The 14963-nt window shown below is 46.4% G+C and overlaps 1 protein-coding gene across 22 annotated transcripts in view; it reads right to left on the reverse strand.

Moving 5' to 3' along the window:
- Nucleotides 1–5518: 5518 nt before the first annotated feature.
- FBRSL1 (fibrosin like 1) overlaps nucleotides 5519–14963 on the reverse strand; it is a 502054-nt gene continuing 492609 nt past the window's right edge. For 21 of the 22 annotated variants that reach the window (XM_064392660.1, XM_064392670.1, XM_064392671.1 and 18 more), the window contains 4 exons: nucleotides 13284–13361; nucleotides 11784–11867; nucleotides 10541–10775; nucleotides 5519–8541 (listed from right to left, as the gene is read on the reverse strand). In XM_064392660.1, the coding sequence (XP_064248730.1) occupies nucleotides 7308–8541; nucleotides 10541–10775; nucleotides 11784–11867; nucleotides 13284–13361 (1631 nt within the window). In that variant the 3' untranslated portion in view covers nucleotides 5519–7307. The remainder of the gene's footprint in view (nucleotides 8542–10540; nucleotides 10776–11783; nucleotides 11868–13283; nucleotides 13362–14963) is intronic. The other variant, XM_064392668.1, reaches the window with a different exon arrangement.

Genomic DNA, 14963 nt, shown 5'->3' on the forward strand with positions numbered 1-14963 from the left:
TCTGCTGCCCTGTCCTGGAGAGCAGCAGGAGCAGAGCCACTGCCATGGCATGGGCTGACACCAGCTGCCCTTGGGGTGTTCTGGGGCATGTGCCAGGGCAGCAGGGATGCGTCCCTGGGCCTGCTGGGCTCTCCCTCCTGCCTGGAACAAGGCTACAGGGGTGATCAGGCCTGATCTTGCACCTCCATCCCCAAAGACTGTGGCTCACAGAGCTTCCAAAAGCTGCAGAGCTGCTGTTCCCACCTCCCTGCCCAGCCTGCTCCTTCTGGGCTGGGGACCTCAGCTATATTCTCCCTGGAGCTTCCAGGCATCCTGGCATCTCCCTCCTCCCCTGGAGCTCTTTCCATGGCCCTGTGAAGCATCATCTGGCCCTGTGGATCCTCCCATGGGTGCTGCCGTGCTACAGCCAGAGCGATTATTAAACTCTGAGTGTGAAGCTGCTGTGAGCTGCTGTGGCTGTGGAGCCAGCTTGGCCTCCAGGGAATCAACACCCCCTGGCCTGCGAGCTGGCAGCCAGACTGGAACAATAGTGCAAGTTAACGGAGCAAAACAACCATCGGTGTTTCCTATTAAAAGTATTTTTATGATGTTGATTATTATTAATATTATATAGGGGCTGTAATTTTCTCCCGACTCACTCCAACATCTCACAAAATAAACAGTTGCTGTATTATCCCCTTGTAAATGAGACCACAGGATTGTAAACTTTAATTTGTTACTTTTGGCTGCTCTCAGGTTTGGCAGACAATTAAACCAATTCATTAGTTCACAGAGGCACATTTTTGGCCATGTCTGGCTGCGTGAAGTCATCCAGTGAACACATTGGAGGCAGGGTGTAGAAAAACCGTACTGTGCCTTTGCCACAAGATCTGCCAGTAATGGTCCAAACAGGCCACTGTGGACTTTGCAGACCCAGGTGGGAGAGGGTGTCCTTGCTCCTGTGGCTCTGCTGTGCCCTGGGCACGGGCCATTAGCAGCCCAGTGCCCCTGTGTGCTGGCCAGAGAAGTGGTGATTCTGTATCTGACAGCAAAGCAGCTGCGTCGTGCCTGAGGCTTAACCTTTAAATTCTGCAGAGTTGGACAAGTGAAGCTCCACAGGACATGGCAGAAAATGCTGAGCTCTTGGAAAGGCTAATCTGGCCATGCGTGATCTCCAGAGCCAGCCCCAGCAGCTGAATTAATTCCTTCAATAGCTAGGCTGCTTTGGGTCCCTGCTTTCCCAGCTGCAGCCACATGGTTAACCTGCAGAGCCCCATGACAGCAGAGCACAGCTTTTGGCCTTTTCAGGTATGTGCTGGGAGTTAAGGTGGGTTTCTTTTAAATGGAAGCTGTAACAGTGTGTTTTATGGTACTACCACTGCCCTTGTCCAGAATGGCTTAGTGCAAATCACCCCTCAGATGAGGTTTCTTTGTCAGACATTTTTCACTCTCTGTAGTTTCTTAGATGTCCATTAACAAACCAAAAATCCTGAACCATCTTAGTTTTGAAAAAAAAGCCCCATAAAATTAATCCCTTTTCCTTTGTTCCCTCCACAGGAGGAGGCTTTTTAATAGCATTCAAAAAGGAAGGAAAGATTTTCGAATACTGAAACCTAAAAGCTTCCCCAAACTAATTCCTCACCATTGTGTTTTTCTCTGGCCAGCACTTTGTATCTGGATTTGCAGAATTCTTCTGCTTTGCAATTTCCTCTGAGTGATCCCACCACCACCAGCATGTCTGGGCAGCCTCGCTGGGCTCTGGCCCTCCATCAGCTGGAAATGCTGGAGGGAAGGGAGGCTGTGGAAGGGAACTGAGCATTTTTGAAAAGCCGGTCACTTCCTTCGGTGTCTTGACTGGTTTTTCCTTTTCCTGCAATAACAATATTAACAAAAGTGTTTTTGATAAAACAGTGAGCAAATGCTGCAGAAGAGCTAATTGTGACTTCGTATATGAGAGCAACTCCTCTGGAAAGCAGCTGCAGAGACCTGCCCGCCCCACTGAGCCACTGTGGTTTTCTTCCAGGGTTCCTCCTGCTGCTGGGGTGTGAGGAGTGAGCTGGGCCATCTCCTTTGGGTGTCACACACATCCTCTGCTCCTCAGCCTGCTCTGGGGGGGATGAAGGGCTTCACCCTGCTGTGGGCAGCTGCACCTCGCTGCGTGAATCCCAATCAGGAGCTGGAGGAGGACGAAGCTGGCTGGGTTTTGAGTCAAAAAAGAAGCCCTGTATTTTTCTCCTTTCAGCTATTTATCAAGGCTCGGTGCAAAGGGCCTGACACCCGGCCAGCAGAGCCCGGCTGCTGCGATGTGTGTGACACACGAGCCGGTAATGAGGGACCTTCTGCTGAACGGCCAATTGAGCAGCCGCTGCCTGCAACAGCTTCATCTGCGAGGGACGGCGGCTGGATCTCTATTTTGACACATCCTCGCTGAATGAGGAAGAGAACAAGCAGAAAATGGCTGATGATAAATGCAGCAATTAGGGAAGCTTAATGGAGCAGAAGGTTTTTTGTGAGAAGACAAAGGAATTGCCGTGCCGACACCTGCGAGGAGGTCCCAGCCGCTGTGCAGGGAGCCTCCAGCTGTGCCGCAGCAGCAGGGGCTGGGATGAGGGGAGCCGACCTTTTTACTTCACACACACATCCCTCAAAGGCTTTGGAAAAATATTTTCCGAGTTAAACTTCAAAACATCATTTGATTTTTCTTTTTCTCCATTATGTTCAGAAACGGGAGCCTGTAATTTAGGCCTGGTGTAGCCTTCCCCCACTCCTTGCTTTTTATTCGGTTTCACATAATACAGTGCACTACTAGGAAAGGCATTTTCCTGACAAAGTATTGATCTTGGTGCTGTGAAAGAGCCGTGGCCTCAGCAGGAGGATGGCATCTTGCTGGACACAAGTGGACAAGAAGTGGCTCCCTGGACAATGCTGCTTGCCCACAGTGATGCCCAGCTTGAGGCTGAGCCTGTGACCTGCCCTGCTCTTCCCAAAGCACCGTGCTTCTGAGCCAAGCCCTGGGCTAGCAGCTCCCCAAGATTTGAGCAAAAGTGCTGAATTTATTTGCCCAAGCCTCATTTCTCTTTATTTCCTTAGCTGTTGGCTTTCTCCCCAAAGCCAACTGCCTGTGCAAAGGGGCACCAAGAAGCACTGGGGAGAGCTCTGCAAGGGTTGCTGGCATGGGGACACCCAGGTTTTGGTGATGGGTAATGCCAGTTTGGCCTCTCACAAGACCATTACCAAAATGCCCCAACACTGCAACACAACTATTTTCTGAAGACTTTGGCAAAAAGGAATTTCCTGAGGGAGGCAAGGGAAAGGTTTCTTTTTTTTTTTTTTTTTTTTTTTGCTTGGCACAAGCTAAGGAAAACACACATCTTGTTTTCCCCTCTGCTGACGGTTCCTCGTCTCCAGCCTGAGCTGCACTGCACACCACTGATTTCTCTACCCCTGCTCTCACTCTGGCTCTTGCTGGGCTGCCCGAAGCACAGCTGGTGTGTCTCGCTCTTCCCTAGGCTCTCAGGACACTGCATTCCTGACTCGTTGGCTCCTTCTGCTTTCCCTCCTCTGGGCCCGGGTGGGGCTGGTGCTGCAGACCTGACCGTGGAAGCTCAGCCTGTGCAGAGAGTCCTTGGGCTCCCCTGCATCAACCCTCTGTTTGTCTAACTCCAGGTCACCAACAGCTAACTACATATTTATGGTATCTACATAGGCTGGAAAGGACAATTCCCATATGCTTATTTTAGGCAATGAAGCTGGCCTTTTAGGGAAGCACTAGATCTTTTTTGTCAAGGAACAGTTAATATTTTTGACAAGTGATCTGAGGATGTGTTGCAGCTTTACAGACTGGCTTTTCTCCTCACTCCCTGATATGCTGGTTGTCTATTTTATTGACTGGGTCAAGAGTGACCCCCATTAACTGAAGCTGGTTCCATGGAGCCCCAATGGGCATGTGGCATTTTGGACAAAAGGTAATGTAAGTGCAACCACTGGTCTCCCTCCCTCCCGAGTATCTTTTTAAACACAGGCTGCCTGAGGCAAGCAATGAACCTTCCAAATCCCATCTTTTCCCTCCCACCCACTGTCATTTGTTTGCTCAATTCCACCCTTTTTTGGTGACTGAGGGAAATCTTTGGGGAGACAGCCAAAAGTAGAATAAAAATGGTGAAAACGGCACAAAATGAAAGCTGAACAGTGGTAAATGCATAAAACCCAGGAAGTCCTTCTGTACCAGTTCTTTTAGCAGAAGGCAGCTCAGCTGGGGTGGCTTAAAGGAATAAGGCTGAATTAATTAGTTTCTCTGTTTAGGTAATAATACCATTAATCATGATGAACCATTTTGCAAGAAGGCTGATACTCGACACTGTGTAATTCCACAGGAATCCCACTGTAGTGCAGCATTATTGATGGGTCATCCTCCGAAGGCGTGAGAGCAATGCCTCCTAATACAGTAAATGGCAAACCACTGATTTTCCTTTAATATTCAGACCACCACAACATCAGTCATGATGAATTCTTCTGGCACCAGGGTGGCTGCAATAAGCAATCCTTCAGGAATGCCAGGGGAGCATAGCATTGATTTAATGCTCACTTTTTAAGTCATACACAGACCAAATGCTTCCAAAGGGTATGGCCCACTTTTGCATTTTTTTTCTGAAGTTTGCAGTAACAACCTCCTCGCTCACATGTACCTGCATTAGGAACATGCAGCTATGGACTCTTAACAGAGGTTAGGGGGGCTCATTTATGCAGATCCATGTCAGAAATGGTGTCAAACAAGATCCCATGTTAGACACTGGCACCAGGAGAATTACAACCCCCCTGAGCCAGCATTATGAATCTTTATGCTGAGTCCAACACACTTTTCACATCCACCATGTGTTCTGTGTTCCTCCAACTTCAGCTGGGAGAGCAGGTGCTGATTTTTAATGCCTATTTTGTTTTAAGCCTCCTTTCATCAGATTAAGGACCCTGCTATTTTATTTCATTTCATTTTTTCACGCTCAGTAATTTAGTCACACGCAGACTTAAACCCAGAAGCTGTACCATGCTGCTGAAGCCCCGTCGCCGCGCGCTCCGTCAGCCGCGAGGGGCTCGGGGCACGGCTCCATCCCCCTGCAGACAGCTCAGCCCAGGGAGAGCCTGGGGAAGCAAACGGGAGGTGCAGAGCAGCGCTGGAGGTGACAACCTTCCCGTGGTGGTGCTGGCAGCAGGGTCCCTCCACAGCAGCTGCTGCACACAGGCCGTGCTTCCTTTGCTGTCCTTCTTTGCCCTGGCAGGAGATGCTGGGTCAGCCCCAGGGGTGCAGAGCCCTGGGCTGTGGGGTGGAGATGCTGCAGGGCTGGGGACACTGCTCTGCTCTCCTCCCCAAACCCCCAAATCCCGACCTCCAAAGCGCGTTCCTTCTGCTGGGAAGGATTCACAGGCAGAAGCAAATGCCTGTCCCAGCACCAGCCCCTTCCGCCAGCTGCCTCCTCCCAGCCGTCAATAAACCATTAGCCTCGAGTCAACAGCGCTGGCTACGACACACAAACACTCAACTGCCTTTTTCATCCAAAATCAATGTTGTATTTATCTTCATTGATCTACAAGGAAACTGAATGTTTAAAATTACAGGGGGTGCAGGGGGGAGGACGGGGAGGGGGGGGAAACAAGAGTTACAGAGCCAAGAAAATAGTAGCGGATGGCTGAATTAACTAGAGAGAAAAAGCCCAGGATATATAAAACATGGACACTGAAAAATAAAATAAGGGAAGGGGGGATGGTACAGCAAGTAAAACATGGCAAAATTTACATATGGATGAAAAGTAAAATTGGAAATAAAAAATAAATCATGCCAAAAAGCAGTTCAAGGCAGAACCACACTGAAACAAACATTTGCTTATGGTCTTCATGTACTATAGATAATATATCAGAATTTCTTTTTTTTTTTTAATCAACCATTAGACTTTTTTTTTGCACTCCTAAAATTCTACTTTGTCTTGTATACAGATTCCAATAAGAACACTGCACAATTAGCACAAGGGGTCCACGGAAAATTGTCCTTGCTTGCCAGCGATCCTGCCCACAACACAAAAAAAGAGAAAAAAAAAAGGAAAAAAAAATAAGGAAAGGGTCTGCCGCATGGTACTGTGCCAGTTCCATCTGCTTTTGCCAGCTTGAAAAGTAGGAAACCAAAATTCCCTTCCAGGAGCGTGTGTCTTTCTCTTTCCTTGACGAACTGTCCCTTGTGTTTGTACAAAAAAATTCAGTCTCTCTTTTTTTTTTTTTTGTTAAACACAAGCATCCTTCTTCCTGTTCACATGCCATTGCCATTCTGTCTCCAGAGTTGCGAGTTGGTTGTTTTTGGGTTGTTTTTTTTTTTTTAATTTTTTTTTTAAAACCTTCCTCCCCCCAACATCCACTAAGACCTGCCTCCGAGTTCTTGCATAGTTGAAGTATATATGCCGTACTGAGCTTTCTGAGTGTGAATTTCTGACTGTGACAAGAGTATGAGTTGTAACCATGTTAACAAATAACCAGAGTGGTTCTAGAAACCATTTTTATAAAGTCTACCTATGTTAAGAATTTAATATTGGTGTACATTTATATTAACAGAATATTTACAGTTTGTTTTCTTTTTTTTTTGTTTAAAACAAGAAGTCAAAAAAAATTCCTCTTAAATTTCTGCATAATATAATAAGGCAAAAAACAAACAGTTTTGTACATTATTATTATTATTAATATTTTAATATATATCTGTAACTTCGGTTCCAAAGTACCAAGGTAAGTGATCAATTGGCCTCAGAAGGGAACCTCACAGTGGACTGTAAAACTACAGTATTTCCATAAATAATACTTTTAAGAAACCCTGGGTATTTTTTTCTTAAGGATCTGAGGCCTTTAAAATGCAAATTTAACTAAAAACAAAAGCAAAATTTCTTCTTTTTTTAAGTGAATAAAGAGCACAAAATTAAAAAAAATACAAATCCATTAAAAATGTTTCTCACATTTGGGAAAAAATGTACAAACTTGATATTCTTAACTCATTTTTTTTTTAGCACAGAAACAAAAAACAAAACCAAAAATCAATACCTATATATTAAATTCCCATTCTCAGCAACCTTCTTGTTGGAAAGTCCCCAACCCCGTTATTTATGGAAATGTGCTTAACTTCTACAAATTTTACATTAAAAAAAAAAGTTTACAGCAGTGCATTTTGTAAAAGGTTTGTTGTTTTCTTTTTTTTGTTGTTGTTTTTTTTCCTGTTTGTGTTTTTTTTTCTTTTCGTTGTTTGCTTGTTTGTTTGCTTGCTTGTTTTATGTACAGGTGAGTTTAAAATTCAATGTTGGGGACTATCGTGCCTCTACTTCTTTGGGGTTCCTAGAGGGGGAATAGTCCCTGGACTCTGAGTTTGTGAGTGGAGTAGTCCTGCGAGGGGAGGCAGGTCTGGTGCTGCTGGCTGGTACGAGAGGCGGCGGCGCGCTCAGCGCTGCGGTCGGCGGGTTCCTGTTCAAAATCCCGTTGTGCATGGCAGTGGATGGACTCAGTCTGGGGTAATGCATCCCGCTCAAATGAGGCATGAAGGATGGCACGTGTGCCAGGTGGCTTTCGATGGGGGACGAGTGCAAGTGGTGCATTCTGGCACGCTCAAGTTCTTCCCGTAAGTGCAAGCGCTCGCGCTCCTCCACTTGCCGCAACCGCTCCTGCTCTCGGCGGGCTTCCAGAAGGTTCTCGTGGTTGTAGTCGTGTGGTTCCCTGTCTCTGTAGGAACGCTCATGGTCATAAAAGCCAGAGGTGGTAGGAAACCTATGGATAGGATCTGTCCGGAGCTGGAAGTCCATTCGACGGTGCAGGTCTAAGCTCCGGTAGGCATCTCGCAAGGGGTCCCTCATCGGGTCCCAGGAAAATCCGGGATGCGGCAGCCTCTCTCTTCCTGACAAAGGGTTCATGCCTATGAGCGGGGTCATCATCCTGCTGCGGTCCAGGACATTCATGTTGTTCATCTGGTGCACGCTGCCCATGGAGATGGGCATGGAGGCAGCCATCGAGTGAGGCAATGATAATCCATGGAGAGTGGGCGGTGGGGGATGCTCCACTGACCGGGAGTGCTGGGAAGGCTCAGACCCAACCACTAGCACATCGCTGTCTTCCTTCCTCTCCTCCTTGACTTTGATGTCATTCTTAATCTTCTGGAGGTCGCTGGGAAGCTCTGTCTTTCTCTCCATGTCCTTGCTCATTAGATTGGTAAGCTTCAGGCTCTCACTTAGTGCAGGTTTGCTGTATGGGGATACAGACTGGATTACTGGCTTTGTGTTGTCCTCAGAGGGTCTCTTATCATGGCTTGGAGTTTCCTTCACTGGGGAACGGCTCTCTTTGATCTTGTGTTCAGCTATGGGCGGCTCTCTCAGCCGGTCAGGGTGCTCTCGCTCGGGCTCCTTGGACCTCTCCCTGTCCCCGAGGCTGACCTGCCTGATGGGCTCGCTGGAGCTCTGGCTGTTGCTGCGGATGAGATTGCTTATCTGGTGCGTCACGGGGGCAGATGCCGGCGAGGATCTGTTCGAATGTCTGTTTTTATCCATCAGGTCTCTGTAAAAAGACAGAGGGTACATCCTTGGTTATGTGTGAACAAACACACCCCTGATGCTGGGCATGCACGGTGCTGTGCCCAGTTGTACACTTTGAGATTGCTCAGGAAAGGATTTGGAAAGTTCTACAAGCATCAGCTACAGCTGCAATGCTATTGTAAGTGATATGCACAATCTGCCTTTACATGCTTTAAAGACCAAAAAAAGTTAAACGTTCACAAGTGTAAGACTAAACTGGGGATGTGGCTGGTAATATTCACCCTAAGACCATTTCACTGAGAAATATAGGGAAAAAAGAATTCTAGACCGCTTATTTTTCTTTAATGTGTGTTCATGTGTACATCTTGCTGCCAGACAACCTTCTCAGCTGTAAAACTTGGGTTCCTTTCCTAAAACATGGATCCAGACACACAAAACAGAAAACTACAGAAATGTATGCAGGTCCTTCCCAAGTCAGCCTCATTGACTGGAAGCAACCATAGGGCGAAGCTGATTTTCCTATGGAACTGCAAGACTTTTGTTGTTGGCAGTCCTTGCAGGTAAGCCAGATGCTTCAGGAGAAACATCCTTGAATCAGCCACGAAACTGAGTAACTGAGCTGTGTTTCAAGAGGACCTGCTGTGATAAACAAGGGGTCTGATGACAACATCCATGGTTTAGAAAGAGAGGCACAAAGGTTTACATTTCCAATTGCACCTCTGCCTCTGAGCAAGCCAATTAGTCACAGTTAATCCCACCTTTTTAACAGGGGAATAAATAATGCTCACCTTCTAAAAGCACTTTGCTCTGAATGAGAGACACTTTAAATGCAAAATATGATCCTGTGATTGAGAGAACTGCATTATGCAGCTGAGAGGCTCACTTTGCCTAAGTTTTATGTTGTATTTGTTTTTGAGAGCTGAATACCTGAGTGCTGAAAGCTGGAGATGTTTTGGGGAGCTGTGTAAGTATTTGTCCCTTATGATTACATTTGCTAACCCAGCTTTCTTCCTCTGTGGTATTCCTGATTGCTGGTCAAGGATGTGGTTTATTAAAAACATGGCCAAACAGGGATGCTGGGGACAGCTTAAGCTAAATTAATAGAAGTGTAATAGAGCTGTTAACCCCTGTGTGAACACTCCTGAGAGTAAAGTAACCTTGGTCTGCAAATGAATTCCATTAGAGCCAAGAAGGGATACCGTCCCTACCTGAATGAAATCTGTGCAAGGATTTCAGACAATTTAACATGTAAAGCAAGAAGATTTTCAGCCTATTGCTGCCATGTAATCTTGTTCACAGGTACTGCTTGAAGATCTCATTAAAAGCACTCCAGCAAACTATGAACCCCTATCACTAGTCAAGCATGCACATCTAAGACTTGCAGGCTGTTATTGCCTACAAAGAAGTAGCCTGTTGGAGACAACTGGGCTCTGAAATATAAAGGGCTTCACATCTTCAAAATCATGTAACTGGGAGCTAATGAAGTAACCATAGCCCAGGTGATACAGGCCTGTCATCCTTAATAAGGATTTGCCCATAATGCAATTTTTTAAAATCAGTTTTGCTAATGGATTCATGCACACTGCTCCAGATACAGGCATTTGCATTGTTATCTCATTAATGTCCAGCTAACATTTGAACTCATCAGCATATCTGCACCTTAATGAGAACTATGTCTGTCTCCAAAGGACCCACCACAATTTCAGAACACACAGCAATCCTAAAGCAGCTGCACTGAAAACAACCGAGTTTTCAGTACACTGAAAACACAGCAACACATTCAATTCCTCAGCCTGGTGTGATTTTGTTAATTGACTAGTAGGGACTGGCTTACTGTATTTCCACAGAAGACAAATCCCAAAAGGCAAAGAGGAATGCTTTTGGTGTTGCTGGTACTTGTGCTTATCTGAGCAAAATGCCTATCAGCTGCTTTAAGGATCAGCAACATTTTAGGGAAAACACAAAAAATACAGAGGAAAAGCAGCCCTGGGAGGGAGGGCCCAGAAGCCCACAGTGCTCACCTCTCTTTGTCTCTGTCGTCCTTGCTCAGAGAAAGATCCCTCTTCTCGGGCTCCCGCTCTCTGTCCCTGTCGTGGTTTGTCACCGAGGAGCTCCGCTCCGAATCCGAGGGCTTGGGCCACTGGGGAGGGGTTGGGAAGGACGGCGGGGTCCGGTGCAGTCTGTTCCATGGCTCGTGGGGGTTATTGAAATTCTGCAGGTTTGGGCCATCTTTGTGAGTAAAAATGTTGTTGTGAGCTAGAATAATGGCAGGGGGAGGAAGAGTTAGAAATAATTCAAAGCCAATCGTTATACAGACATTTTTCACAATATCTGTCACAACCAGAACTGTCTTTTTAAGGCTTTTTAATGGTGAGGGGGAGCTACTAGTTAGAGTGGAGACAGATAATTCCAACACTGGGTGTAAGATCCACCAGCTCTTTAAAGGCTGTTGTTGGAGGAAGCTTTATACATTTCAGTAACTCAGAGACTACTGAAAATGCCCAGCTTCTCTTCTCCCCCCACCCCAGGCAAGGGCTCCAGCACAAAAGCAGTATTTTTCCTCAGCTCCTCTCTCTGGCAGAAACTTTAATTTGTGGGTAGTTACAAGCAATCAGCTGCCTGCAGCTGAGGCTTCAGGGACGTTTTTTTGTTGAAGAACCCAGACTATTTGGTGGTATGTATGTGTGTGTATAAACACAGAGCTTGGCTGTAGGCTTTTCAGAACAGTCACTCGATTTTCCTCCATCCATCTTCAGCTGATTCCTGTTGCACCATGAGATGCACAAGCATGCTCTCTTATGTGTGGCTCTCAAGCATGTTTCGCCTACAGGTAACATGTTTTTGAAGTAGAATTATTTTATACAGGTAATTTAAACTTCAGCCAACGGTTACAGAGGATGTCTACACGAATTGGAAGGAGTATCAATAGCTGCTCCACTGTGCATCTTCGCTGGTGAAGGGTGTTACTTTAGGTGCCCACAGGGTCCCAGAGCTCGGTGGGGATTTGCAGCTCCAGTGCCTCTCTGAGCACATAAGGTACCAACCCTCAGCAGTGAGGAGGCACAGAGCACAGCTACTGATCTCTGTGACATGCAGAAAAGCTCCCACCGCAGAGACCTGGAAATCTTAGGTGCAGTGTTTTCAGATAGGAGAATGGAGGTTAGGAATTAAACTTCTTTAAAAACTACCACCAGCTGCTGTAAATATTAGCATGTGGCTTTTCTGGAAGGGATGTTTGTCTGCAGTAACCCAGCCAGTACTTACTCAGAGCATGACTGCCTAATCCTCCAAAGGCATTGCTGCCTAAGTTCCCAAGGCCGCTGAAGGTGCTTGACCTGCTAAATGGATCTGGAAAGGCAAACAGGGATTTAGCAGGCATTTAGCCAAGAATGTTGGAGAATGAAACGCACCCCTCCCCTTCTTAACGGTTTGAATCCAAGTAGGATTAGGCCAGACTTTAAGCTGATCCTTCTCATTGCAAGGTTCTTTGCACAGAAAATTCCCATCATGTTAAAATGGAGAAGGGATTCAGTGCTCACTCTGCAAACAGGTGCTGTAATAAACTTTTGTATGCGCGTCAGAAGTGAGTTAGAAATTAAGGTCTAATAGCTGAAATTAGGGAGGCTGCTGAGCTATAACTCTCTTTCCTTATCAGTACTAATAGTAGAAACATTGCAATTGCCTTGAAAGAAGAATCTCAGCAGGGCTCTAGGCCAGCATTGAGGACATGACTGTCTTGTTTCTGCACTTTTTTCCCAGTAAAGGCACCCATCACCAGAAGAGGTTCCTCTCTGAGAGCACACAGCCTGTCTCAGAGACAGCTATGGGTTAAATCCTACCAGTGTACCTGTTTTCTTTCCTACTGGTCATCTCTAAACAACTCCTCCTGCCCACTGGCTTTTTGACTGTCCCCTTCAAGCCCTTAACTTGCCATGTTACAGGAGGTAATGCTGCTCTCCACTTCCTCACAGATATTTAAAATATCAAGGCAAATGGCACAAATAGCCTGTATTTTAAAGCAAACAGCTATTTGCTTATTTACTTATTTAAAACAGTTCTTGCCCTTCCTCTTTGATCTTGTGGCTGAGTGACTCGGTAGAGATAGTTAATTTTGACAGAATGTTCAGGAATTGATGTAAATCTGGGTATTTGCGAGAGAAAAAAGTCTACTAGGTCATGTGGCATGCCACATTTACTGATTGGATGAATGTTACTAAAACATTAATCAACAGAGCTTGAACTTTAATTGGCAATGAGCTGCTTGTGAGCTTCTAAAATGAGGAAATTTGACAAAATCAGGCTCTACTTACTGCCAATTAGGAAACTGAAAGTCTGGCAAAATGTGCAGAACATCTACTTGCCAGGAACTGTTCCCTGAACTCTTTTAAAGAACCTAGTCAAGACCTTTCATAGGTGGAAAATGGTACAGGAGGAGCCCATTTTAAGCTGAAGCTTGTCTGAAGTATCTTTGCATAAATTTCCCCCATTTCTTCAGGCACATTCAGGAGCACAGGACTCTACAGGTCACATTTTGGCTCCGGTGCAGTGTCCCAGCAGTGACAGATGTGACAGCTCTGCACTGTCCCCTCCTTTGGGGGACAGTGAGGGTATGTGCTAGGAGCTGGCAGGGATGAGAAGCTGGCCAGCTTTGGGATCCTCAGGCAGTTTAAGCCTTTCCCTCCCCTAGTGCCACAGTGCAGGACCACACTGAGAGCCAGGAAGGGGCAGAGGTACAGAGGTGAAGGCAGGGCTACTTACACTTACCTGCCAAGTGGTTTGTAGGCAGGAAACTGCTGTGGTGAGGGGAGGGACCAAAAGGGGTGGTGGCTGGATGCGTCGCACCTGTGAGAACAAGGTCCCTTTTTAGTTCAGGGCCAAGTGACTCCTTGTATACACAGAGCTCCTGGCCACCACATTCAAGAGCTGGATGCAAAGGCCACATTTAAACAACAAAGGCAGGGGAAGACCCCAAACCTTGGTTGAGTAAGCAACATGGATCTCCCTGAGAGCCCTACCAAGGAGTCTAACAGGGCACTGGAGGCAGGAGGAGACCTTGCACAGAGCTGCTGCTCACCTGGAGTAACAGGGAAGCCAAGCTCTTTGTCTGACAGTTTCAGTCATTACTCCATGTTTACATGAAAAAGGGTCAGCCCAGGTTATGGGCCCAGCCAGAAGGTGCTCAGAAGTGACTGATTAGTCTATATGAAACACCAGTTAATGACAGGCACACAGGGAACATCCATCATGCTTCTCCCATGAGAGCTCCAGCTACGCTTTCACATCTGTCTCTGCATCCACAGGCTCCCCCCTGGTATTTTTTCCCTTTCCTAGACACTGCTCATTGCCATGGTGCCACACTTCTTGTGGGAAAGAACACCACTGCTGAGCATGCTGGATTACATGAGGCTGAGGAGATGGGAAGGAAGGGGTGAAACAAGCAGGTCTGCCCTGTATTTCAAGGTAGACCAGGCTCATGCAGAAAACTCTGCTCTGCTTTCAGAGCAGAAAAGGAGAGATTTTCTTCCTTTGCAGGCAGGCATATGTGAATCTGAACAGGCTCACAACCTCAGTGTGAAAGCACTGGTGTCACCTGTCACAGGGGTACTTGATCAGCCCCTGACCTGGCCTTCCTTGAGACAGAGACCAACCCCTGATGGCTGCTGTGAAACACACTCATGTGTCCAGAACATGAGCAAACTGTGAAACCTGAGAGGGAGACAGAGCTCTGTTTCCCTCACCAGCTTGGGCACCTCAAACCTAAGCAGCCAGAAAATGAGCTGAAGAAACTTAAGAGAGACCACAGGAAGGAGACCCATCTAGCACCTCTCTATAAACATTCTGACTGCTCCAGTGCTTCAAGACGGATGGAGACTGTCATCTTTCTAATCCTTTAAGATTTCAGAAGGTGTATAATGGATGGGAGATTTCTTCAAAGGAGACGGCTTACAAACTCCACTACATGGGCTGATAATAAAAAATCCTCTGGAGAAAGCCAGGAGCAGCATTGCAGGCTGTCAGGCAGTTATTAAATAGACCGTCTGCCAGGCAGCCAGCATCCCTCCTGGAGACAGGTGGCCCTAAGATAACTTATGTCTCCCCCAGTAACCAGGCAATGCAGCAGAACCAATGATTCACACCAACTGCACACGTGCTCAGTAAGGTGAAAAGAATGCCTCAGATATTCCAGAGTAAAAGCTTTATTCCTCCACGTATTCCAGCTGCAGTGTTTGCTCACACTGACAGCACTCTTTACCTGGATTTACTGTGTGATGGCTCTTGTGATTAATATACTCACAGACAAGTTGTTGTTTCTCTCTACTGAAAGTTTTTTATTAGTTTGCCTTTTTTAATGTTTCTATTTCATACTATTTTCCCTCTTGCTTTTACGAATGAAAAGCAAGCCATGCTTGCATCTTTTAAGGGAAAAAAACTCCAGATATCAAC

The sequence above is a fragment of the Passer domesticus genome, chromosome 17 (assembly GCF_036417665.1).
Source record: "Passer domesticus isolate bPasDom1 chromosome 17, bPasDom1.hap1, whole genome shotgun sequence".
In the NCBI taxonomy this organism is placed as follows: Eukaryota; Metazoa; Chordata; class Aves; order Passeriformes; family Passeridae; genus Passer; species Passer domesticus.